The following is a 25,447-nucleotide window of genomic DNA, read 5'->3' as shown; positions in this document are numbered from 1 at the left end:
TTCCCCTTACTGAATCCTCAGGCCAGTTGTTTGGCTGTTCTGACCCTCAGATACCTGTCTTAAAATGGGTTTACTACTGACTTAACGAGGCTGTTTTATGGACATGGCAAAGTGCCTAACGGGTACTAAGAACTACCACCACTAAATAGATATTCTAAAAAGATTTGCCTGTTAAAGCAATGATGGGAGATGCAGATGCTTCTGTAGGTATCATGCAAGTCTCAACACATCCAGGCTTACCTCATCCTGATCCATCCATCAGTATGTTCCTAGTACAACAGATAAATCTCTGCTTGGATGCTCAAAAGTCTGTTATTAGGTAGGTATGTGATTTTCAACCGTGAATGCACATTAGAATTGCCTGAAAGGCAGCTAAAAATCATTTTCTGGCCCTACTGCAGATGAACCAAATAAAAGTCTGGCATCAGGGCACAGCATTTTTACTTTGTTAAAGCTCCCGTGAGATTGTGAGGTGAAGCCAGGGTTGAGAACCACTGGCCCAGGGAATGCTGCCTAAATGTCTGACCTGGCATTAACCGCCACAACCTAAGGCAAAGCTACCTCTTCTGTTGCCGTTTTCTATTCAAACTCTGCTCTCACTCAGCAAGTAAAAGACCTAATCCTACTCCAACTTTCCTGATTCTTAAATCAGTTCTCTTCCTTACTGTCTTTCCAAATTTTGTCCTTAGAGTTTAGCTCAAGGCCTTTCACGGCCATCACATTTTTCTCTCTTTCCTCTATTCTGAGCTCAGTGCCCACAACACTTACTGGACATTTACTTATGTTGCCAACTTCTTCATCATATTTATTTTCCACATTAAATAATGGAATGTTTTAAAATTATATATTACATTATCTCCCAAAATATAACCCAAACTCACTGGAGGAAAACGTTACATGGTTTTGGGTTAGAAAAGTGTACATTGTTTAGAAAACCCCCATACCGTCAACTCAGAAGCCTTGTATGGAGGTGGAGCTCAGTGAACACCTATGATTTTGATTGTTTGGAAATCATTCCTTTTGTGAAGCTGAGTCTTTGCAGACATGTCACTCTGCTTTTCAGCCCCAACTTCACCACTCTCCACCCCTTTCGTCATCTCCCTTCTCAAGATTCAGAGTCAGTAACATCTGGATTTATACTCTGCCTCATATTAATCATGTGATATGGATGGTTGACACGCTAAGCCTGGGTTTCTTTAATCTCTAATACGAGAATGACAGAGACTACTGGTACAGGGAGCCTATTACATGATTACAATGTTAGCTCATAAAATATCACTATTACGACTTGTTTATCAATTTGTTCTTAAATTCATTTCTCTTTTTTAAGACATTTTTTAAGATTCTTTATATGGACCATGTTTTTTTTAAAGTCGTTATTGAATCTGTTACAATATTGCTGTTTCACACTTTGGTTTTTTTGGCCATGAGGCATCTGGGATCTTAGTTTCACAACCAGGGATTGAACCTGTGCCTCCTGCATTAGAAGGCAAAGTCTTAACCACTGGAGAGGCAAGGAAGTCCCTTAGACTCATTTCTTAGTGACTTTCTTCATGTTTCTTTAAATAGTCATGAATACAGCATCCTTTAGGCCAGGCAGGAACAGACAAAAGTTATTGCATATAATTCTTTTTCATTACCTGTCTCTTAATATACTCCACAGCTCCCCACCTAAGCAGGCCTCCAGAAGCATGTATACATACTTATTGTCCTTGAAGGTGCGATATAATCTGTGAAAATAAAAGAAAAACACGATTATTATTAGAAATCCCGTTCTAAAACGTCTTCAAGTTTGCTTAAAAGCATCATCAATAACTTTTTGAAGGATGGTCCTCATCTCCTTCCAAACATCTGACAAAGACACTGGATGCTCACTGAACACTCTGATCCTTCCTGTTCCCCTGGTTTTTCATCTGCTGATCCCTTTACTTGGACTCCCCTTCACGCTACCCACAGACTTTCTTAATCTCAGTTCCATGGTAATAAAAGTGTTATCCACCCCTCAAGATCAAGCTCTGGGGCCACCTTCCTGATTAGGTAGCTCATTAACCCCCCTACTAAATACAGCCTTCCCTTCCTCCCCAGATCCTGAGATCTCTGCATGGTCTCCTTTAAGATCTGCCTTGCATATCAGGGCTTCCCTGATGGCTCAGTTGGTAAAGAATCAGCCTGCAATGCAGGAGACCCTGGTTCAATTCCTGGGTCAGGAAGATTCACTGGAGAAGGGATAGGCTACCCACTCCAGTATTCTTGGGCTTCCCTTGTGGCTCAGTTGGTAAAGAATCCGCCTGCAATTCAGGAGACCTGGCTTCGATTTCTGGGTTGGAAAGATTCCCTGGAGAAGGCAAAGGCTACCCACTCCAGTATTCTGGCCTGAAAAATTACATGGAATATGCAGTCCATAGGGTTGCAAAGAGTCAGACATGACTGAGCGACTTTCACTTTCACTTTGCATGACAGTTACTCATGCCTGTGTTTTATGTCTTCTAGTTGGTACTACGAAACAGACCCTAAGACAGAAATTTGTAAGCAGTCAGTTTAGTGGGAAATGCTCTTGGGACCAACACCCATGGGGAGGAAGGAAGCAGACTTGGGCAGAGGGAGAGCTGGCCTGTAATTTTACAAAAGCCTCAGCTTCAAGGACCTGAACCATCACTCGATGCAGAATGTACCTGGAGAAAGAGTATGGGGCCAGGTGGGTCTCTTTACCTCGGTGCAATGGCTGGAGAGAGAATTAGTCAGAGTCCCCAGCTGGCAAGACTCACAGAAGCTGGAGGAATGGCAGTCTCAATCCAGATGTGGGATGTGGGCAGGGCACCATATTACAATGCTGGGGGAAAGCAGTTTCTGGGTCTTACTCAAGAGATGCCCATGTCTCCCTAGCACCAGGCTAATGCAGACAGCAGGACAGCCGTACCATGTACAGACAGCAGAAGTAATCTAGGAAGTGTTTCGGTATGGGCTCTGGATCCAAGCTGCCTAGGCTTGAGTCCCTGACTGGCCATTCGTTAGCTAAGTGACATCAGCTTTCTCACTGCTCTTGTCAAACAAGGAAAATCATAACATTTATCTGTTTTATTTTGAGGATCATAACAAATGTATATTCATTTGATTACATATTGATTATATGTAATTATATTATTTATTTTATATAAACAATATAAATAAATTACAAGATACATACAAATTATATAATATAATGTAAATATGGCCTTCCTTGATAGTTCAACTGGTAAAGAATCTGCCAGCAATGCAGGAGACCTGGGTTCAATCCCTGGGTTGGAAAAAACCCCTGGAGAAGGGAATGGCTACCCACTCCAGTATTTTTGCTTGAAGAACTCCATGGACAGAGAAGCCTGGCTGGCTACAGTCCATGGAATCACAGAGTCGGACATGACTGAGCAACATTCACGTTTACCTTCAATATAAATATAATAATAATATAATATACACTTTAAATATATATATATATAAGATATATATTTTAAAATTTTGCTTAGAAGACTGCCTGGCACATGTTACTTTCTCAATAATAAATGTTGTCATTAACATTTATTCTTAATATGAGTATTGCCCTACTCTATGCCAGCTACTTTGCAAAGGGCAGGAAATGAAAAAATGAATAAAATTTAATCCATGCCCTGAAGCTGTTCATGATAGTTTTTAATGAATTATTGATTAAAAGAGGGGAGGGACACATAGTTTATATAAAAATAATTGGATGACTTTATTGCCAGTATTGCTTGGGTTCAGACTTTTTTTTATCTTGAAAAAATATGGGTCTGAGAATATGGATAGGCAGGAAGACTCTCTCAAGGCATTTGATCAAAAAGCATAAATTCTCCTCATTACAGTGGCATTTTACCTCACCTAGAAATCTCTAAAACTACACTCTAGGGGCATGAAAATAGGTGTGAAAATATGTGCCTTAACTGGCTTACACCACTAACCCATGAATTCACAAGAGAGCCATGGCTTAGAATATGTTTCTGTTCTAAACTCTGGTCATAGCTACAGAAAGAACAGGAACTGTAGGGAAGTGTTTCTTCTGGCATCTGGCATTGCAAGGACCAGGCTTCCCCGTTGGCTCAGATGGTAAAGAATCTGCCTTCAATGCAGGAGTCCCAGGTTTGATCCCTGGGTCGGGAAGATCCCCTGGAGAAGCGAATGGGAACCCACTCCAATATTCTTGCCTAGAGAATTCCATGGACAGATGAGCTTGGCCGGCTACAGTCCATGGGCTCGCAAAGAGTCAGGCACCACTAAGCAGCTGACAACTGCAGGGACCGGCTCCCGGCAGCCTAAATGTGTCCAAATGCCACTTTTTGCAGAAATTCAACTCAGCACGTCCCCTGAGGGGTTCTACATGAATCCTTGCTTCCCAATTCTGCATTAGGTCTGAATTAAATAAGTAATTCAATTTATTAAAACAATAATTTTATATTCACACACATACACACCCACACACACTTTCCTGGGGTTTACTCAAGAATAAAAAAATCTGGATTCTGACTTCAGTTCTCAGACTTCCAATATTTTATGTATTGTCGCTGTGACTAGGCTGGAGAATTCAGAGAAGGGCCTCCTCTTCCTCCTCTGTCCGCTTGCATAGAAGCACTCCAAAGAAGAACCTAAGATGCTAAAATTCTGGGAGCGAAACGCTCACTTACTTCACAATGAAGGGTGAGCATAGCTCTTCCAGGATCTTCTTTTCTGAGTAGACATGCTCCTGCTGCTTTGTGTCAACGATGTGCTTCTTCCTTATACACTTCATAGCAAAAGCAACGTTCTCATTTTTCACCTTAACCTAGAGGAGAAGAGAACGAGCCCTCAAAATGAACTTACTAGGAAAGATCTGCAATATCTATGTAAAACATGTGAACCAGCAGGAGTTCAAATCCTTTCACAGCTAAATAGCATGGAAGCTTTTCACCACTTTATCCCTCTAGAAGCTGAATTGTATCCAGGTGTACACACTTCCTTTTCATTGTAATTTCCAAAAGAATTCACATAGTTGGAACATGGTTCTAGAATGTTTGTATTGAAACAAGAAAAATATTCTAGTTGGAAGTTTGAGTGTATAGAAATCTCTTTGGTTCTGAGTATATGACATGAAAAGCTTGGTCCAGAATTGCCAAAAACTGCTCTTTTGTAATAGTCACTTTTTTTGAGTTTCAAATAAAACCTATTTAATCCACGATTCATATCTGTATGATCCAATCTGCTGGCCACTAGTCACAAAAAGCTATTTAATTTTAAATTGATTAAAATTAAAAATTCAGTTCCTTCATTTGCACTGTCCACATTTCAAAAGCTCTCTAGTCACGTCTAGCCAGCAGCTATGCTATTGGACACGTGGATACAAACACTACCATCAGTGCAGAAAGTTCTATTGGAGACCATGCTTCAGATGGACAAATAGGATTTTCCTTTAAAAGGAAATTTTTAAAATTCAATAGGTATTTATTCAGATAGGCTTAAAATTCCATAAGCAGACTATCTTCAACAAATAATGAAATTGTGCAGAGTTGGTTGCTCCCTCAATTTCACTCAGAGTTTGCCACTAGTTGATGCCCAGACTTTCAAATCAATGGTGGGATTATTGTTTCAATTATTATTATCTAACCATATCAAAACAAACCTCAGCATTGTTAATTCAATCATTTGCCATGATTTTGATGAAAAATACAGCACATGGCTCTCTTATCCCTCCATATGGCATAAGAAACACTACAAACTCTCTGGCCTATTAAGAAATCATTTCTGCCCCTCTTTGACCAAAAGAGATGAAGTATTGACTTGGTGTAGAGTGTACTATTCGGAGTCTCCTGGTAGCATTTCAGATCAGCTCACACCCAGGCCACCCAGCAGATGGAGGTGTCATCATAGTTCCCAAGGTTAATGGACAGTGAATGGTTACAGATCTGCTGGGCAAGGAAGGGCTCAGAAGTCACCAAGGGTTCAGCATTATCTCTACCCAGTAAAGTCACAGGTCACCGTTCCATAGTTTCCTCAGAGCATCTGACTGCACGGCTCTGCTACTCTTTAGAAGCCAATTATAAAGCTCAGAAGGGTGTGATACGGAAGATGCAGCTGAAATCAGACTATAAATTCCCAGCTGTCTTGATCAGCACTACAGAAGGCTGCTCTTCAAACACCTCCTTGCATTCAACTTCTTTTTTTTTTTAATTTGGATAGAAAATTTTGAGCAACCCAAAAATAGGAACATGAAAGCCAAATACAGACATGGCAGAGGAATTATTTAAGAAATGAAACTACGGTATTAAAGATTTCATCTCTGTGACCCTTTCACTGGACACATTTTTGTTTGCTTTATATAGAGTTAATGCATCATGAGTATAAGTATACATAAGTGTTACTGCTAAGAAATACACATTTTATGTTTTATAGCCTCTGGGGAAAGTTACTTGGTACATTCTGCAATAGCTGCCCTCAAGAAAAAAAGTCACAAAAGGATGTGGCATAGCAGCTGAAATAGCAGCTATATTATTACAAGTTATTTAGTAGCACACACCCACTATTATAAAATAGAGTGAAAACTGTACTCTCAATTATAGTCCAAAGTAACGTTTGGATAGCAATAACAATGCGTATATTCCTCCAAGATACACTGGAATACAAAACAAAACAAAAGTCAAAAGGCTTCTCTCAGATGCTTGAAACGTAAACCCCTTACAAGCTCAACTCTTCCGAACCCACCAACGCCCAGTGTTGCGATAATCTCAAGGTTCTGGAAGGGGGATGATGAGGAAAATCTGGCCACTTTCTCCTTCAGTTGAATCATCTCCAAAGAGAGTGCTTTGGACAGCTTCCAGCTAGACATGGATCTCCTGTATGAGAAAAGCGAAACTTTACATACGCTCCCTTAGGCAAAGCAGGGGTCACAGCACACATAAATCCCACCCTTACATCAGTCTTATTTCTGCCAGTAATTACTGCCCATAGTTGCCATAGAGTTTATCTCAACTTTTATAGAATCAGATTCAGTTACATCTGGGGAGAGAATCAACAGAAAATACAAATATAAAACAGATACACTCACACACAATAAAAAAGACAAATGTCAGACTGAGTCAGTGAGTGGTAAAAGTAGGTGAATTGTGTGGTATTTGAGATACATCTCAATAAAGCTGTTTAAAAAACAAAGAGTCAATGAGAGAAAAGAAAACCAGAAAAGAGAGCCATTTCCTTTGCTGCACCTACACGATGACACTGCACTGAGAATCTTTACCGTATTTTGCTATTTTTGTTAGATTTCGAAGATTTCTCTGGCTGAACCAGAATAACTGCTTTGGGAAACATGAAAAATACATTTCTTACTTTACGCTTAAGTATTGTTATTTGGAAATACTCATTTTCCCCTCTTAATTAAAGTTTACTGCTCTGGGTTATATATTCATGAACCATTCTTACTACAAAAGACCTTTGGCACAAAAACTGCAAACATATTTCCTGCAAGAAAAAAAAATATGCAGTCTGCCTGAATGCTCTAATTAAACTCAAATATCAGTCTTCCAGAACTTTTGCCTCTTCAACTTTAATGGTACTGTCTGGTGAATACATGCTTAAGTATTCATTCTGCAAAATGTTTTAGCAAAGGATTTTCAAATAATTTTAATTCTACAAAGATTTTTTTTCCCTATGAACCAAAAACTATTTTCGTCAGTATTACTACATTTAGAACCCAACACAAAACCACTTGGGCAATAAATAGCTCTCTTAATTTTTTAAAAATATTTTTTTGATGTGGACCATTTTTAAAGTCTTTGTTGAATTTGTTAGAATATTGTTTCTGTTTTATGTTTTGGTTTTCCAACCGCAAGGCATATGGGATCCTAGCTCCCTGGCCAGGGATTGAACCTACACCCCTTGCATCAGAAGATGAAGTCTTAACCACTGGACTGCCAGGGAAGTCCCACTCCCTTATATTCTGAAATAAGCCAGGTGCTGAATGCTATGCTGTTCCTTGGAATTCCTGTTTGATTTCCATAAGCAAGAGAGACTTCCTTTCTGAATTAGTATCCTTTTGAACCAAGTCACCAGTCAATGTAAAGAACTCTTTGCCAAGGCCTCCTATCAGGAAATTTCTCCCAAACATTACTACTCATCACCAAAAATAAGAAAATACTTATAGACTAAAATAATATCTACACTAGAGGTAATTGGTATCCTTTTTGTGGAAGAATAATTTAAAACAACTCCCCCAAATTTTCTAGTGACAACACACTAGAAGTTACCAATCACACCCTTCAGTTCCCTTCTTCATCAACTGCCAGAGTCACATCCAGCTTAGAAAAACATCTCCACTTACTTCGCATGTCTTTTTTCATCATCCCGGTTCAGGTTTGCCACATACCCTTCAAGATATTTCTGGAGTTCTTCAAAAGTCCCCACTGTTTGGTTGAATGTTCTAAATGAATGAAATGAATAAAACAAAATAAAAAGCTCAGGGCTGACGGTTAACCATTGCAACTTGCCATTCTTCTTCAGCTGATGAAAGCCTATTTGTATGGTTACTGAAAACTTTGCAAACTATTTTTCAATAACTTATTTACATTCAGGTTGCCATCACATGTAGATATAATAGTTATTGGAAGTTACATAATTGATACCATGAGTTTCTGAAAGCAAAGAGGCTATCAGTGAGAAGAGACATTTCTGTAATTTTCTGCCTTGTGGTTCAGATTTACCAATATTGTTCTTTGTTTTTAAGAAGATTGTGGAAAGGAAATAGGCTACATGATTTATGTACTGGGAGGTGAGTTTGGGGGAGAATGGATACATGTATATATATATGGCTGAGTCCCTTAGCTGTCTATCTGAAACTATCACAACATTGTTAATAAGCTATACTCCAATACAAAATAAAAAGTTAAAAACAAACAAAAAAACCCCAAAACAATGATTGACTTGTTACTGTAAACAAAAACAGTATATCATGAGCTTATGAATTAATAAACATTCAAAAAATACTTTCTAAAAAAGAGAGTGAAAAGGAAATAGGCTACATGATTCGATTACTGCATCAGCAGGTTACATGCATTACAAATTTTTATAATTTGCTTAATCAAATTAATCTATTTATTTTTAAAATCAAAAATAAAATGTACCTCTTCTTTGGCCCTAGATACTACTACTTATTTTATATTCCTAAATGATTAAGTCCAAATATTTTACCTTAATGGTTCTCCGAGGCTCAGCCAACATCTTTCCCTTGACTTCCCTCCCCTCAGGGATCACAGGCTTGTTACTGGTCCCATCTAATCGCCTTGTCTCCAGTTCCCCATCTCTGGGAATTCTTACATAGGGAACTGCCCATGAGAAAAAAATAATCCCCTTCCTCACCTAACAAATTTATCTTCTGGATTATTCTTCCAGTGCGTCCCGCACTCCACACAATCTACCTTGATTCATCATTGCCAGGGTGGTGCTCTTCCCCACGAAAACCAGTATCCTTCTAAAAACCATGCTTTACGCACCCCAGTAAATCTTAAGCTCTTGGACTTAACAAAATGAAAGGAATGAAAATTTACCTCAAACTACCTAAAACTAATAAACCTTATTAATGTACTGATGCCACATACTGCCTAGCCCTGAAGACCTCTATCCACATTTAACTGATCACCAACCTATACTTACATTATTAAGTATATCTATTTTTCTTTTTTAGAGTTTTTGACGGGAGCCATTTTTAACGTTTTTACTGAATTTGTTACAATACTGTTTCTGTTTTATGTTTTGGATTTGTGGCCATGAGGCACATGGGCTCTTAGTTCCCCAGCCAGGGATCGAACCCACACCTCCAGTAATGGAAAGTGAAGTCTAAATCATTGGACCACTGTGGAAGTCTGGATATTTTTCATTCCCCATTCAAATCTACTCTCTTCTCTACCCTGCTCTGGGAACTGTCCTTTGCTGACTAGAGAAGTGAGAAACAAAACAATATTATTTCAAATTTCCAAGGGTTGAAATTTTCAAGTAAAAGTAAATACTTCTTGTATATGTCACCATTACCTTGCTATGAAACTAACTGAAGGATTGTTGTAAACAAATTTTATGTTTTAACTGCAAGTGACATTGGTGTCAGAGTTCTCTAGACAATCTCTGCAAACTAAAGCCAAGTTTAAACAGCTACAACATTCCAGTTGTAACTTTCAAATATGTATTTTTAAAGGAGATGAATTAGAAAAGAAGAAATAAAGAGGCATAGGCTTTCAGCCACTACATTGCATTGCAAGGATGGTGCCCTTTATTCAGACAACATCTGAATCATTTCCTGTATGCCAAGGACTCTGTCAAATGCTGGCACAGCAACAGCAGTGAACAAAGTAAATGCTTCTGTTCTCATGAAGGAGCTGAAGTGTGGGAAGACAGATGCTAAACAAAGCCATCACATCAAGTGTGAACCATGGTGTGAGGGCACTATGGGAAAATTATCATGGGATCCTAATCTAGCCTTATAAGTGATAACTACAATGATCATACAATTGATCATCCAAAATGAATGCTTTTCAGAGTGAATGGGACGGCCAAAATATTAGAATAACCAGAACTGTCCCAGGAAATTCAGGATGTAGGTCAACAGTCATACCTGATGTCCAGTTTCTCTCACACACAGAATAAATTCATGTAACTTTTAATGTCTCACTGTGTCTAACAGGTCAGTACCTTGTATGTTATAAGAATCTCAACTATGCATATGTAAATTATGCATTTGAAAAGTATATGTTTCCAAATAATTTATAAAATCTATAAAAACCACTCAATCCTTTATATGGATTATGAATACATGAGATATTGCACAAACATTTGGTTAAGTGACTACAATGAATTTTTAATCCTAGCATTTCAGAGCAATTCATAAGATCTTACCACATACACACAGCTAAAGCTCTTTAGTGCACACATGTATTTTTAAGGAACTCATACAGAAAACAATGCAATACCATATCAATGTATTTGAGAGCTGCCAGCAAAGATTACCTTCATCTGAACATACCTGCACTTTCTAACCCCATGCCTTTTTATTTTTTAAGTTTTACTTCACCTGGAAAGACTTCTACATTTCCTCTTGGCCTAGAATTTTAAGCCCCAATTTCACACTTAAAAAATAAAGTAAAACTTTTCCCACTTCACTGTACTGTGACTGCTTCTCTTTCTGAACACATGCTGTGGGAACCTAATGGCATCGTGGAAAGACTGTTAAAAGGAACTAGAAGACCTGGGCAGGAGCCTTTGCTCCATTTCAGATGACACTGTTGGGGCAGTTCTTGAACCGACCTGAACTCACTTTCCTTATCTGTAAGGGAAAGATTAAAGAAACTCAAAGTGATACTAAGAATTGTTATTCTATGTGTAAAGATGAATGTTAACTAGACTTACTGTAGTGATCATTTTGCGATATATACATATATTGGATGATTATGTTGTACCCCTGAAACTAGTATAATGTTATATGTCAATTATACCTCAATTAAAATATAATTAAATAAATAAAAATTGTTAATTGTTTAGGCATGTTATAGTATTGTGGTCATGTATTACAAATAACACTTAGCTTTTAGAGATGCTACTAAAATTCATAGAAGAGATAATTTTATGCTTCTGATTTGCTTGAAAATAGTATGGAGAAGATAGGAAGGAGATGGCAAAGCAGTACAGGTAAGGTTTTAAATGATAATCGCTATACTTGCATGACACAATATCATCTTATTTTTTAATATGTTTGAAACTTTTCATAATAAAAAGATTTTATAAAATAATTATAAAATTATATGGATTATAAAATAATCCAAAGTTCTTTTCAGCTCTAAATCTCTATGATGCTATGTTCAATAAATAGTGTATTTAATTAGCAATCACTTACATACTCCTGTGACACTCGTCATTATCCTATTTCATATCAGCATTTCATAACAGTATGCCCTGTTTCTTTGACTACAGGTGGCCTAGCTCTGGTATACTTGAATTTCCTTTTTTATATCTAGATTTATATCAACAAATATCCAACTGATTAATGACAGATTGAAGGAGTCAGATTCAAATATGATTCGAAGTGAGTTAAGGACACAAACTGAGATATTCTAAAAAATAACCTCAGACACTTAGAGATGAATGTTGACACACATCTCTTCCAAATTACTACAAGTGTTAAAACTTCTCTGGAAATACATCTAGCTAATAAGCATTTCATATTTTGAGAGAGATAGGTTTTGTTAAATTTTTGACTGCTTAGAGCATTTTACAAATAAATTATGAAACTCTTCAGTGTGTGGTGTGTGGAAAAATCCATGAGTCCTAACAAGCTTGTTTCTCTGGAAGATGCAGAATTTAAATCAGTCTATTGCTGATATTTATGTACAAACTCTGCTCACAAAATATTTAGCCCGTCAGCATCTGCCGCTGCCACAGACAGATTCAGATCAGAAGGCCTGGTTCCTTCCCATGAATTTTAATAGAATGTCCTCGCAGCTGAGGATTGGCCAGCGTTTCCAAATGGTGATGAATGGGAAGACAGATGGGCCCTTGGAGTAACAGAAGGCCGAGTCTTCAAAGGTGGCAATTGCCGGCATTCTCTAACATCAGTATACTCACTCTCGATCTATAACCAGGCATGCGACATCATTTTCCTCGGCGATAATGTTAGCTGATCTGACATCTTCACTGCAGACAAAAACAGGAAAAGTCAATTTTCTAGTGAGAAATTAGACATCTATTTTTATTAGCGAATCTGCGACTGATATGAAACACCATCACTTAAACCTTCCAAAGATGATGTGTTTCTGTAACATCATAATTTACACTCCACCCCTTCCCCCCAAAAAAAGGATTTGAAATGTGTCCTAAAAATATGATGTGCACGAGGAATCCAGAGGAGAATAAGATAAATGCTCTGGGAACGTCAAGGAGTCAGTGAGCGCAACCATGTATGGAATTTCATTCTGTGTTCTGTGCCAGTGCAACTAAAATAGCTCTCCTGTGATCAAACAGGATCTGCTAATTAATAAGCAGCCAAAATTGAAATGAACTGATCAAAGAAATTTATAAGAAAACCCTTAGTGAGTAACTTATAATGAACCAAACAAGAAGAAAACCCAAAGGAAGTGCCATATCACCCAGTGAATTAAAGAAATATTAAAACCTTTCATTTTATAGTCTAAGATATACAGTTTCCATGAAAATCCCTGAAATCAAAACATGTCTTACAATTGACAGTGAGTCAGAGTGTAATTAATAGCTCTGTCTTTCTTTCTCAGGGGTGGACAATATATTAGTAACTCTTACTGTTGTTCCCTTAAATACAATGAGTTATGGCATAGGATCTAATGATGGCAAATTTAATTACTAATGAATACCAAGGGTCAAGCATCAGAGAAAGTATTTCTGAAGGTACTTTTATTTATATTATTTTTCTTCCTCTATTAATCACAAACTAGAGACCCCGAGGAAAGGTACATCCATATGATACCCAGTGCTCTGAAAGTTATTGTATTTAAGGTAGCCTATAGCAGCAAGCATATTAAGACTGCTTTTAACAACTTCACAAAAAATGGCATCACACAAAGTAGAGTTCCCTCATCTTCCAATAGTGACAGGACAGGGAAGACTTTGACAGCCTATCTCTCATTCCACAGAGGTCCCCTATCCACATCACTGGCTTCCAGAGACTTCAGACATAACCCACAGCCCCTCCCAAGTTTACAGGGTCCTAGGTAGAAAACATTGGTGAAAACATTTCAGCTTAATGTGCTTTTGAGTTGGGAGCTGGGTAGCTTATTCTCGACTTGTATGTGTGTAGATATCTATACAGATATGATCCTGGAGATTGGTCAATTATTTGATTTGTAAGTTCAAAAAAAAAGAGGCATGGCATCCTTTTCACTTGTCAGTGTCATGATTTTGACTAGGAATATCCTCTACAAAAAGTTTATAAATATTAGATGTTTACAAATACACATATGTTTCTTTCATAATAACTGTGTAAGTGTCATAGATTTATTTTTGCACATAAAATGCTGAAGGAACTCCTGGGGCTATTTAACATCAAATCATGGAAATACACAGAATATAAGGAATACTGAATCAGTCAGTGGCCCTAAAGAGAGACAGCATAAAAATACACAAAAATGAAAAAAATGTATGTATCCAACTGTCCTTCTCATTGACTCTAGCTTTACGTTTTAAATGCTTTGGGGAGCAGAGTGTCTTTATTAAATATAAATTCCCATGTTTCTCATGGGAAAATACTATAATTGGCTGGCTGCAACAGAGAACATAAATTATTTCAGATCCAGCATAACCAGACAGCATTTTTCCTTTCAAAGAGTTATTTTGAGTCTGTGGTGTATTTATAAAGTTCTCTGCACTTTTAGTAATTTTGCTTTAGTAATTTAGACTTTAGTAATTTTGCTTGGGGGTATGACAAAAGTAATGTGCTAATGTTAAGAACAAACACATTGAAGTCTTGAATAATATTACATGATTGTATTATGAGTGTATTCATATTCTGTCATAAAAAAGCAAACAAGAAAAGGATTATTTCCCTGTTATTGAAACAAGTTCATTACCAGCTAGAAAACAGAAAACAAAAATTCAACTTGTCTTTAAATTCAATTTTTAAATTGTTTACAAAATAACCATAACTTAGCTTACTAAGTTTTTAAGTAGTTTAATTTTCTTTAAAAACTAAGAGCTTTATGATTTTTAAAGAATCAAATTTGTTTTCAGGTAATTTATGAAGATTTTTTCATTGCTCTGTACTTAATGTAATCCTAACATGTCAATCAGCAGAACTTGTAGGCTTCACAGACAAAAATTAAAAAGGAAGAAATGTGAGCAGAATGCTACTCATTTTTATAAGCATAAAGATGAAATAAAAAGTATTTAGTAATAACAAATTTTAAGTGTTTCCTTAACTAATTTCAAGCATTCATTTAAAAACATGTAATTAAAAAAAAGTGTGTTGTTCAAAATTCTAACTTGATCTTTTATAAAGTTATCTTATTTAAGAAAATTTTTTTTTAGACTTGAGGTTGTTTTCTGAATTCCAGGAAGCACATAATGCCTTCTGAGACATTTGATTAATCTTTACAAATGTTTTTCCATAAGTTAGGTCAACAGTAAATAAACTCATATCTCAAAAGGCCAAAGGTTCAGGTAGAAATGTCAAATACACTATTTTGAGCTGTTTTTAAAACTTCCAAAATAAGCCTATAAAAATCCTTGAGAAAATATTACTTTTGACATAATGATTTAAAATCACAAAAATATGGGAAGTCATTATTTGATCATTTTTAAAGGGTGAAACAGGAATATATAAAAAAACACGTTCTTACAGGAAAATTAAAATTTTCACTTTCTTTCTCTCTTTTAAACTAAAAATTCTAATAGAACACCAATTTTATTTTCACTAGCAAACTTAGATTTCCTGAATTTCTTCCTCTGGAAAATTAGTACACTTATTTCCTGCTTAACAATGAAATTTTAAGAAGTCAGTAAAATTGCCATTTATTTCCTTGATAATTGGTAGCTCTATTTGACAACTCTACATGGGTAAGAAGTACACATGTAAAACAACCAAAGAATTATTTAAGTGTGGTATACAAATTCATGAACTCACCTGATAAGAGCTTTTTCTCCAAAATATTCTCCTTTCTGCAGTGTTTTTATTAGCTGTGGTTGATCATGACCTTCAGTACTTTGAGTGACTTTTACCTAAATGATGTCAAATAATATAAGAAAAGAGAGAGAGAAGAAGAAAAAAGGAGAATCTGAACACATACCCATTCAACCAGACTCTCCTGAGCCATATAAACTTGACTCAACAAGGAAAAAAAGACAAGTCTTTGCTTTATTCTTGCAGTAGTTACAATCATCTAACTATAGTCATTTCATTTGGGTGGACTGAGAAATCCTGTGATTCAACACAATCAAATGACTCCACCTTTTGTAAGAGGAAGGTTTCATTCAAATCTCACTGCTCAAACTATTTTACATGAATCCAGTTATTTCTTCCTAGGGATACTCAAGGAAAATAATAATGGCCCTATGGGAAATTTATTTTTTCAAAAAACCAAACGGGGTTGACAAATCAATCAAGAATAAGACTGAATATCAGGAATTCTGAATCTCATGTTCCTGACTAACTTGATTTCTGTGTACCCTCTAAAACTGAAAGAAAAATGAGTATATGGAGGAGAGTCCACAACTTTCATGAGAGTCTCAGTGTGATCCACAGTCCAGGGAGCCAGAGTCAAACAAAAACGTCAATATTCCTTTTTGTGGCTAGAATTATTCCAGTTCAACATGCTAAGAAGTGTTGCTTTGTCCTGGTTTGAAGTTCTGATGAACATTTATTAATAAATTTCAAAAAGTTTAAATGATAAATGCAATTTATTAACCAGAATTCTTTCAAACCATGAGGTCCAGGTTGGGGAGAAATGATGAAAAGTGGTGCAGAGTGTTCAAGAGTTTCTGAAACTATTTTGTCAACTTTTTTCCATTGCTGGGGGCTCTGTCCAAAGTTCAACAACAAAGCAGTTTACAAAGGGCAGTGTCTAATGCTATGATGATAAACTCTTCCGGGGAAGAAAGAGTGTCAGTAAAAAGCTGACCCTTCAGAGACATAGATGCTTAAGATTTTATCCTTTTCTTCAGTATTTCACAAATGCTTTTTGTCTCTGAGGAACACTGCAAAGAGTCAACCTAGGAACAACTGGCAACATGTTATCCACTCAATATCTAGGTAAAGGAATATATTTCATCAGTTCAGTTCAGTTCAGTTCAGTCGCTCAGTTGTGTCCGACTCTTTGCAACCCCATGAATCGCAGCATGCCAGGCCTCCCTGTCCATCACCAACTCCCGGAGTTCACTCAGATTCATGTCCATCGAGTCAGTGATGCCATCCAGCCATCTCATCCTCTGTCGTCCCCTTCTCCTCCTGCCTCCAATCCCTCCCAGCATCAGTCTTTTCCAATAAGTCAACTCTTCGGATGAGGTGGCCAAAGTCCTGGAGTTTCAGCTTCAGCATCATTCCTTCCAAAGAAATCCCAGGGCTGATCTCCTTCAGAATGGACTGGTTGGATCTCCTTGCAGTCCAAGGGACTCTCAAGAGTCTTCTCCAACACCACAGTTCAAAAGCATCAATTCTTCAGCGCTCAGCTTTCTTCACAGTCCAACTCTCACATCCATACATCAACGCTGGAAAAACCATAGCCTTAACTAGACAGACCTTTGTTGGCAAAGTAATGTCCCTGCTTTTCAATATGCTATCTAGATTGGTCATAACTTTTCTTCCAAGGAGTAAGTGTCTTTTAAGTTCATGGCTGCAGTCAGCATTTGTGGTAATTTTGGAGCCCCCCAAAATAAAGTCTGACACTGTTTCCACTGTTTCCCCATCTATTTCCCATGAAGTGATGGGACCAGATGCCATAATCTTCCTTTTCTGAATGTTGAGCTTTAAGCCAACTTTTTCACTATCCTCTTTCACTTTCATCAAGAGGCTTTTTAATTCCTCTTCACTTTAGTGTAAATATGTTGCATATATTAGTGCAAATTTTTCATCAGCATCTAAATCGACTTGAGCTGCTGTGTATGAATTCAAGTTCTCAATCATATTGTTCTATTGCATGATGCCTGATTGTGCTGTCAGTTATCTAGTTCATTCTCTACCTGTTGTTTGTCTACCTGTGGGATAGGAAAATATTACAGCCCTCGATCTAGAACCCTTGGGCTGAGAATCACACAATCATAGCTGGAAGGGACCTTTAGAAATAATCCAGTCATTTTACACACAATGAAATGAGGTCCAAAGAAAGTCAAGTGACCTGACTAAGGTCACCAAGAAATTACTATTGCAGCCGGAACCCATGATAAGTCTCCTGTGGCCCCAAACCCAGTGTTCAGACCACATCCCCTTCCCCCTCCTCCAACCCTCACTTCCCCAGGTGTCTTCTGAGCAGAAGCTCCGTTACCTGCTCAACGCAGACAGACAACTTAGGCTGCAATGCACAACACTGCTGCTTTTATGGCAAACAGATTTGAAATGCTTCTTTAGATTTACATTAAGCAAGCTTTCATTAATATTTACCTTTCCTTTTGCTAAAATGAAAAACGTACTTCCTTCCTCGCCCTCTCTAATAATGTAATCTCCTTTGTCATAGTATTCCTATTGGGATGAAAGAAAAAGAAAAGGTTAGATGCAGCAGAGATATACAGATGAAGACATAAATGAAACGAACATTCCATACCCATTTCTGCTATTTTTCGCTTACTGTAACTGTGATCTTCTTAAATATTGTAGTCAAAAGCCATGGAAAAGTAAGAAGACTTTTGCTTGTTTACCTGAATTTATGTTTATCTTTCATATACACACAAAAAATATTCACCTGGAATACTGTCAGGCATGGACACAGAAGACATGAAGAGAAATGAGAGCAAGGTAATTATCAGAGATACGCAAGTGAGCTTCACCCAAATAATCTAAATATAAGCTGTTGAGAGAGCTGCAACAATCTGAAACTGGGTCTAGAGTTTAGAAAAAGGGCAAACATTATCTTATAAACTGAAAATACTATCCCCACTGGGTATGGAGTAATATCAGTATCAATTCTTATTCTTTCCAGAGCAATGGTTGGAAACATTATACGCAATCTATATGAAACGAGCTCTTTCATATGGATTCTCTCCAAAGGTTTATATTATGAAAGGTTGACATTAGAATTTTTTACATGTAAATTCTGTTCTTCAACAAAGTTTAAACTCACGAAATCTCAAATTATCACTTATTTCTTCGTTTCCCTCATATAAGTGTGTATAATCAGAGAATTTTTGGGCAGGGAAAAGTAATTCATCCACCTGTCAGACCAAAAGAGTAATTCAGTCTCTTAGAAAATACAAGATGGATTAAACTGTCCATCCCTACTTTCCTTTAATTTGATATTGCCTCAGAGTCATAGAACTAAGATGCATATCTTAATTTATACAAGCAAAAATGGGCTTATTTAATTTTTGTAAAAGGCATAAAGAACAACATAATAGCTCCCTTATTTTTCTTTTAGAGTTGAAAATAAAATCCAAACAACACTACTTTTGTGTCAGCTATATTTTAGTACCTTTTTTGGTTATTTACACTTAAAACAGATTTACACTATAGAATAAGTATTACTCCTGATACTAATAAACATGCCTTTTATTTACCTAGCACAGTGTACGTTTTGCAAGACATTTCAATGTCTTGTGGTAGGAAGCACAGTATCTTCAGGGAAAAAGTACTTTCAAGCCATAGAAATATAGTTTCAAATCTATATTCTATATTCAAATCTATATTCATTCAAAGTGATGAATTTCACTTTCATCAATCCACAAAATTCAAATAACATTTACTTTCAAAGATTGAGAGAATATAAGTACATTATTTTTCTATTGCATCTGTAAGAAAATAACCACATAGTGGCTTGGAACAACCTCCATTTATTATCTCAGTTTCTGCGGGTCAGAGAGTCGAGGCATGGTGTGGCTCAACAGAATTTCTGTGTTTTGGGTCTCTCAAGATTGAACTCAACGTGTGTCAGTAGGGCTGTGTTCCTTTCTGGAGACTCCAGGAAAAAACTTGCTCTCAAGTTTCATCATATTGTTGGCAGAATGTAGTTCATGGAGGTTGTAGAACATGGTTCCATTTCCCTGTAGGCTGTGAGCTGGGGGCTGCCTCTTAGCACCCAGAGACTTCTTTCCTGTCCTTTCATGGAGCCTGCTATGTTTCAGAACCAACAGTTGCACATGGCATTTTTCATACACTTGGAACCTCTCTGACTCCCACTTCTGCTGCATCTCTCTGACTCCAGCCAGGGAAAATTCTCTGCTCATAAGGGCTCTTGTAATAATATTTGACCCACCTAGACAGTCGAAGGTAATCTCCCTATTTTAAGGTCCTAAACCTTAACTGGGCTTCCCAGGTGGCACTAGTGGTAAAGAACCTGCCTGCCAATGCAGGAGCCGTTGAGAGATGCAGGTTCAGCCCCTGGGTTGGGAAGATCCCCTGGAGGAGAGCATGGTAACCCACTCCAGTATTCTTGGCAGTACTCAGGGCTTCCCTGATAGCTCTGTTGGTAAAGAATCTGCCTGCAAGGCAGGAGACCCCAGTTCTATTCCTGAGTTGGGAATATCCACTGGAGAAGGGAAAAAGCTACCCACTCCAGTATTCTGGCCTGGAGAACTCCATGGACTGTATAGTCCATGGGGTCATAAAGGGTCGGACAGGACTGAGCAACTTTCACTTTCATTGGGCTTCCCTTAAGAGTCTGCCTGCAATGCAGGAGACTTGGGTTCTATCCCCGGGTCAAGAAGATCCCTGGAGAAGGAAATGGCAACCCACTCCAGTATTCTTGCCTGGAGAATTCCATGGACAGAGGAGCCTAGCAGGCTACAGTCCATGGGGTCACAAAGAGTCAGACACAACTGAGTGACCTTCACTTCACTTTACTTCACTAGAAACCTTAATTACATATTTAAAGTTGCTTATGCCATGTAACATAACACATTCATGTTCCAGGATTCAGGGTCTAGACACTTACTTTGGAGGAAGTCCATTTTCGCCTACCACCAGAAGTCACCTAAAGATAATAATTTTTGATGAATTAAAAGCACCTGAAACATAGCAAATGATTAATGATTGCTATGTTAAGGAGGAGGATGAGAATGGTTTGCTTAGCTGTTACTTAAATCTGACTTCAGTTTCCTATTCTGTCGAATTGAGATGCTATGATCTACCACTCCTAACAATGTGTGAGGACTAGGTGAGACAGTCAAGTTGGTGACTATTAATTCCTGTGAAAGAGGCTGTGAGTTGGTCATTAATGTTTTTCACAGGTAAACTGCATTCCCCAGCCTCCCTGCTATTAGCTGTGGCCACGGGATTAACTTCTAGCTGTAAGAGTCTGAATAGAAGTGACACATGCCATTTTCATACCAAGCCCCTGATCCGTTGCAGACATGTGCCTTCATACTTGTGCCCCAGTGGCAATGGCATGACCAGGAGAGATCTTGGGAGAGGGACTGTGTTAAAGATGGCAGAATAGCCAGCAGCTAAAGTTCTTGAAGGATTCTGTATAGCCACCCAGGACCATTCTCCCTGGACTGCTATGTGGGCAAGAACAAACTTCTATTTTACTTGGAAAATAATATTTTGAGTTTTTTACATCACAGGCTGCTTACTCAACTTTCTTATTTTAGCTCTATCACAAATGTTGACTCCATTCAAGCACGATTTTACTGTTGAGATGACTGTGATCCAGGAAGGTTGAGTGACCATGATACCTCAGTCCAGGCATCTTCATGAGAGAGCGAAGGTTCAGTTCTCTTTACTGAAACTGCTGGTTTTAGGGGTGACATGGGACACACTCCTGTTTCAATCAGCCTGCTCTCAGTCTCTCCTGTTCCCTTCTCAATCCCAGCCCCTATTACCCAAAAGGAATCGAAGGAATCTGGAGAGCTTCTGAACTGCTAATAGGCTGTTCCTTCAGTTATTATATAGCCTCTGGTCTGCGTGGATGTGCAGCTTTAATTTCTATCTGTCAGATAAACTAAGAGGGAGAAGCTAGAAAGGGAACACTGAGAAAGAGCTTTGTTGTTTCCTAAGCGGCAAGATTCCTAACAGTATTTTTCCTAGTGATGGGTCTTTGTCACCCAAAACCATGGGAGGAAGATAAATAATACCTCCCAGTGTGTTGACAGTAACTTCATAGATCAGAAAAGGCTGGGGATGTAGGTCAGACCAAAAATATATAGTGGTAAGTACTGGCTACGATGCCAGACTGGCCAGTGTTTGTCAACTGGGGAGTGTAGCCAGTCTAGCCAGGGTGGTCACCAAGACCAAAAAGAGAACTGCAAACACTGTGGTTTATTGTCCTGCGGTTACACTGCAAAGGGGTCCCTTAGAGGAGCAAGAAGCCGTAGACCCTACCCTGTGAAGCAATGGTTTTTGGACATTTTTTACTCTGGCCTACAGTAATTAAATACGTTTTACATGTATGCCCACATACACACATGTGAACATGGACACACACATTTGTATAAAACAAACATATTTGAACAATACTTATGCTTACTACTCGGATTTTTTAAAATTGTTCCTCTAAATTGATTTGATGACCTACTAATGAGTTGTGCCCCGCAGTCTAAAAAAGATGTTTTAAAAGAAGGTGTCTAAAAACCCTGAGAGTAGTTATTTAGTATTATGGTAAGACAGGAAAAAAAGGAAATCAATTCCAGGGCAAACTGAGAGGCAGAGGTCAGAAGAAAACATAAACAGCAACAGTTAAAGATGAAAGAGTTTTTTTATGTAAAGAAAATGCTCATTCTGTGATAGCAAAATGCTAGAGCCTGAGTGTCTGTAAATAGAAAATATGAAACTAGAACTAAAATCCAAGTTGATAGAAGGCAAAGACAAAGAAGAAAGCCTATGATTGCCTTAGCTTCTTCAGTGTGTGGCTTGAAATCTTCATTACAAATACTATTGATGATACACAGAGGTATGATCAGAAACACACACTTACCCACACACATACCCTGCATCATGTGACCATTTACCTAAGTTGATTGTTTAAAAAACTGTATACAGACTAGTAAAACCCATCACATTATTGTAAAGTAATTATCCCCCAATTAAAATAGATAGATTAAAATACACACACTATATTCAGTTATTTGAGTTTGTTACCAGCTGTTTTTTCGCTTGTCCAAGTTATTTATCTCAGAAATTTTAAATCAAACACATCTGGATCAGGTGAACCCTGTCAACCATTCAGGCATAATTTAGTGTCTGATGCCTTATCAGAGCCTACAAAATGAAAACCAACAGCAATTCCTCCATTTGGGTGAACAGTATGGGATTTTGTAACTGAAACACTGAGAAAGCCCTTAGAGATGTGGTCTACCACGCCTTTATTTGATAGATGAGGAGACCTTGATCCCCACCACAATTGACGTCTGCAATGAACAGACACTTGACCACAAACCCTAATCTCCAGACTTTGGACTAGTTAACTTTCTCACCGAGCAGCCCAGACTTTAACTAACAGGTCCATAAACTGGCAAAATCCACAATTATCTCAACTTTCTTATGGTTCTGGGTGTAATCATTAAATTGAGAAAAAACTCACTGGCTTATGCAAGTGTTAGCAGGAAATATAAGAAAGGAAGATTAGACTTTCCAAAAATGATAAAAAATGGAAATCTTGTGAATGAAGAGGCAGACTGTGGCAAACCCAAAATACATGTATTCTTTTCATAATTTTAAACTTTAATAAGGCTAAAAATTGTATGGCTAAAGTGTGGATATCTGAGTCCTTACCCCAGAGTTTCTGATTCACTAAATGTTGAGGTAGTATGTGGGAACCTGCCTTTTTTTATTGGAGGATAATTGCTTTACAATGTTGAGTTAGTTGCTGCTGTACAAGAGCGTGAATCAGCTACATGTGTACATATATTCCCTCCCTCTCAAGCCTCCCTCTCACCCCTTCTCCCCAATCCCACACCTCTGGATCATCACAGAGCACCAAGTGCAGGTCTTTTTGTAATACAGCAGGTTCCCACTAGCTATGTATTTTATACATGGTCGGAGAAGACAATGGCAACCCACTCCAGTACTCTTGCCTGGAAAATCCCATGGATGGAGGAGCCTGGTAGGCTGCAGTCCATGGGGTCGTTAAGAGTCGGGCACGACTGAGCGACTTCACTTTCACTTTTCACTTTCATGCATTGGAAAAGGAAATGGCAACCCACTCCAGTGTTCTTGCCTGGAGAATCCCAGGGATGGCGGAGCCTGGTGGGCTGCCATCTATGGGGTCGCACAGAGTCGGACACAACTGAAGTGACTTAGCAGCAGCAGCAGTGTATATTTCCATGCTCCTCTCTCAATCCGTCCCATCCTCTCCTTCCTCTGCTGCGCCCACAAGTCTATTCTGTCTTTCTGTGTCTCTATTCCTGTTCTGCAAATAGGTTCATCGGTACCATATTTCTAGAGGGAGTCTGCCTTTGAAGCAGCACCACTGGTGATCTGATGAAGGACAAGGACATTCCACACTCCCTACCCCCACCCCACTCTTACTACACCTCGTGTCATGAAAGACCCATGTCAGAGTCGCAGTGCCAGGGCCACTGGGTCAAATTACCAAACCTCCATACCAAAAAATTAGGTGACTTTCCCATCCACCACACACTCAAGTCCCAAACTTCCTGGATCGATTGCCACCAGAGGAAACAGAAACTGTTCCCTCTCCTGTCTTTTATACTACACAACTGCCAGGTGCAGAAGTCACTTTGTCATTTTCATCATCATTAACAGTTACACTGCATCCAGAATCTGTGACATGTTTTAGGATGTACATCAGTTAACCCTTAAAACACACCAGTGAGTATGTTGCTACTCTTTCCACCCTCCTTTTCTCATTAGAACACGAGAAGAGGTTTAAAGGTGATGTCTGCTTCTAGAATTGAATGCTCTGGATGATTTATGCTAAAACAAGAAATGCTTTTGGAATACCGCACATTCAGCCCATTTGGTCCAGGAGTTCAACAGACAAAGTCTTAACAAACTCATCAGATCTACTGGTTGGTGATGGGAAATTCTGATGCTCCCCTCGTACCTTCTGCACAAAAACTTGAAACCACCCAAATCAACTCCTAAATAGCACACCAGATTCAGCCTGCTTTTCTCAAAGATTATGGAGCCAGTTGGTGGGACAGCTGGCCCTGGAGTTCAGCAGGGGCTCTGTCATAACTCCAGTGCATTAGTGACTGGCTGCTGTCAGGACCCTGCTGATGGGTTATTAGTCCAAGCTATGCTGGTAAATTATGTACTTTTCTTAGCGCTAAATAGATCCCATGACTCCCTTGTTAATCACTTTCGAATTTGAGAATTTTCACACATTACAGAGACACATTTGTTTGCCAGGTATGAATAAAGAGCCCTTTATAAACTGTGCTGCTGTCTGCAAAGGCGAATATATAATAAAGCCTTTCTATGGTGTTTTAAATGATGAGACTTTCAAACTCAAACTGTGTGTTAATTAATACTAGGTTGGAGCCCACCCCCCACCCCCTATATATTCTGTAGCTATTGCCTGTGGCTGCTATAAATATGTCTAATTTACCATTTATTTTTAATGATACTAAATTTTAATATTTGCTGTCAGCATGGAATTCCCCTCTGGTGAATCTACTCTATTAGTATTATATTAAAAACAGATTTCCTCGGTTCACAAAAAAATACATGGCCTCTCCAGCTTTAAAAAAAAAACAACACTCAGAAATTAGGATGAATTATTAATTTGTAACATCTGTGATTGGGTTATGTTACACTGCGAAAATCCCATGAGATGCAGGCAAGCAGTCCTCTTGAAAATGACTTCATATCTGAGTGCTCTGGGGA

The 25,447-nt window shown here is 38.2% G+C and overlaps 1 protein-coding gene across 5 annotated transcripts in view; it reads right to left on the bottom strand.

Annotated features, from left to right (window-relative positions):
- PRKG2 (protein kinase cGMP-dependent 2) overlaps nucleotides 1-25,447 on the bottom strand; it is a 125,317-nt gene that overhangs the window by 48,968 nt on the left and 50,902 nt on the right. For 3 of the 5 annotated variants that reach the window (XM_086407544.1, XM_086407543.1, XM_086407547.1), the window contains 7 exons: nucleotides 18,110-18,187; nucleotides 15,641-15,735; nucleotides 12,616-12,684; nucleotides 8,333-8,431; nucleotides 6,698-6,851; nucleotides 4,671-4,807; nucleotides 1,641-1,730 (listed from right to left, as the gene is read on the bottom strand). In XM_086407544.1, the coding sequence (XP_086263670.1) occupies nucleotides 1,641-1,730; nucleotides 4,671-4,807; nucleotides 6,698-6,851; nucleotides 8,333-8,431; nucleotides 12,616-12,684; nucleotides 15,641-15,735; nucleotides 18,110-18,187 (722 nt within the window). Of the gene's footprint in view, nucleotides 1-1,640; nucleotides 1,731-4,670; nucleotides 4,808-6,697; nucleotides 6,852-8,332; nucleotides 8,432-12,615; nucleotides 12,685-15,640; nucleotides 15,736-18,109; nucleotides 18,188-25,447 lie in introns of those variants that run through there. The other 2 variants (XR_015166125.1, XM_086407548.1) reach the window with 2 other exon arrangements.

The sequence above is a fragment of the Bos grunniens genome, chromosome 6 (assembly GCF_055505025.1).
Source record: "Bos grunniens cultivar Pamir isolate PY7600 chromosome 6, Bosgru_T2T1.0, whole genome shotgun sequence".
Classification (NCBI taxonomy): Eukaryota; Metazoa; Chordata; class Mammalia; order Artiodactyla; family Bovidae; genus Bos; species Bos grunniens.
This window is presented reverse-complemented; position numbering and strand designations above follow the sequence as displayed.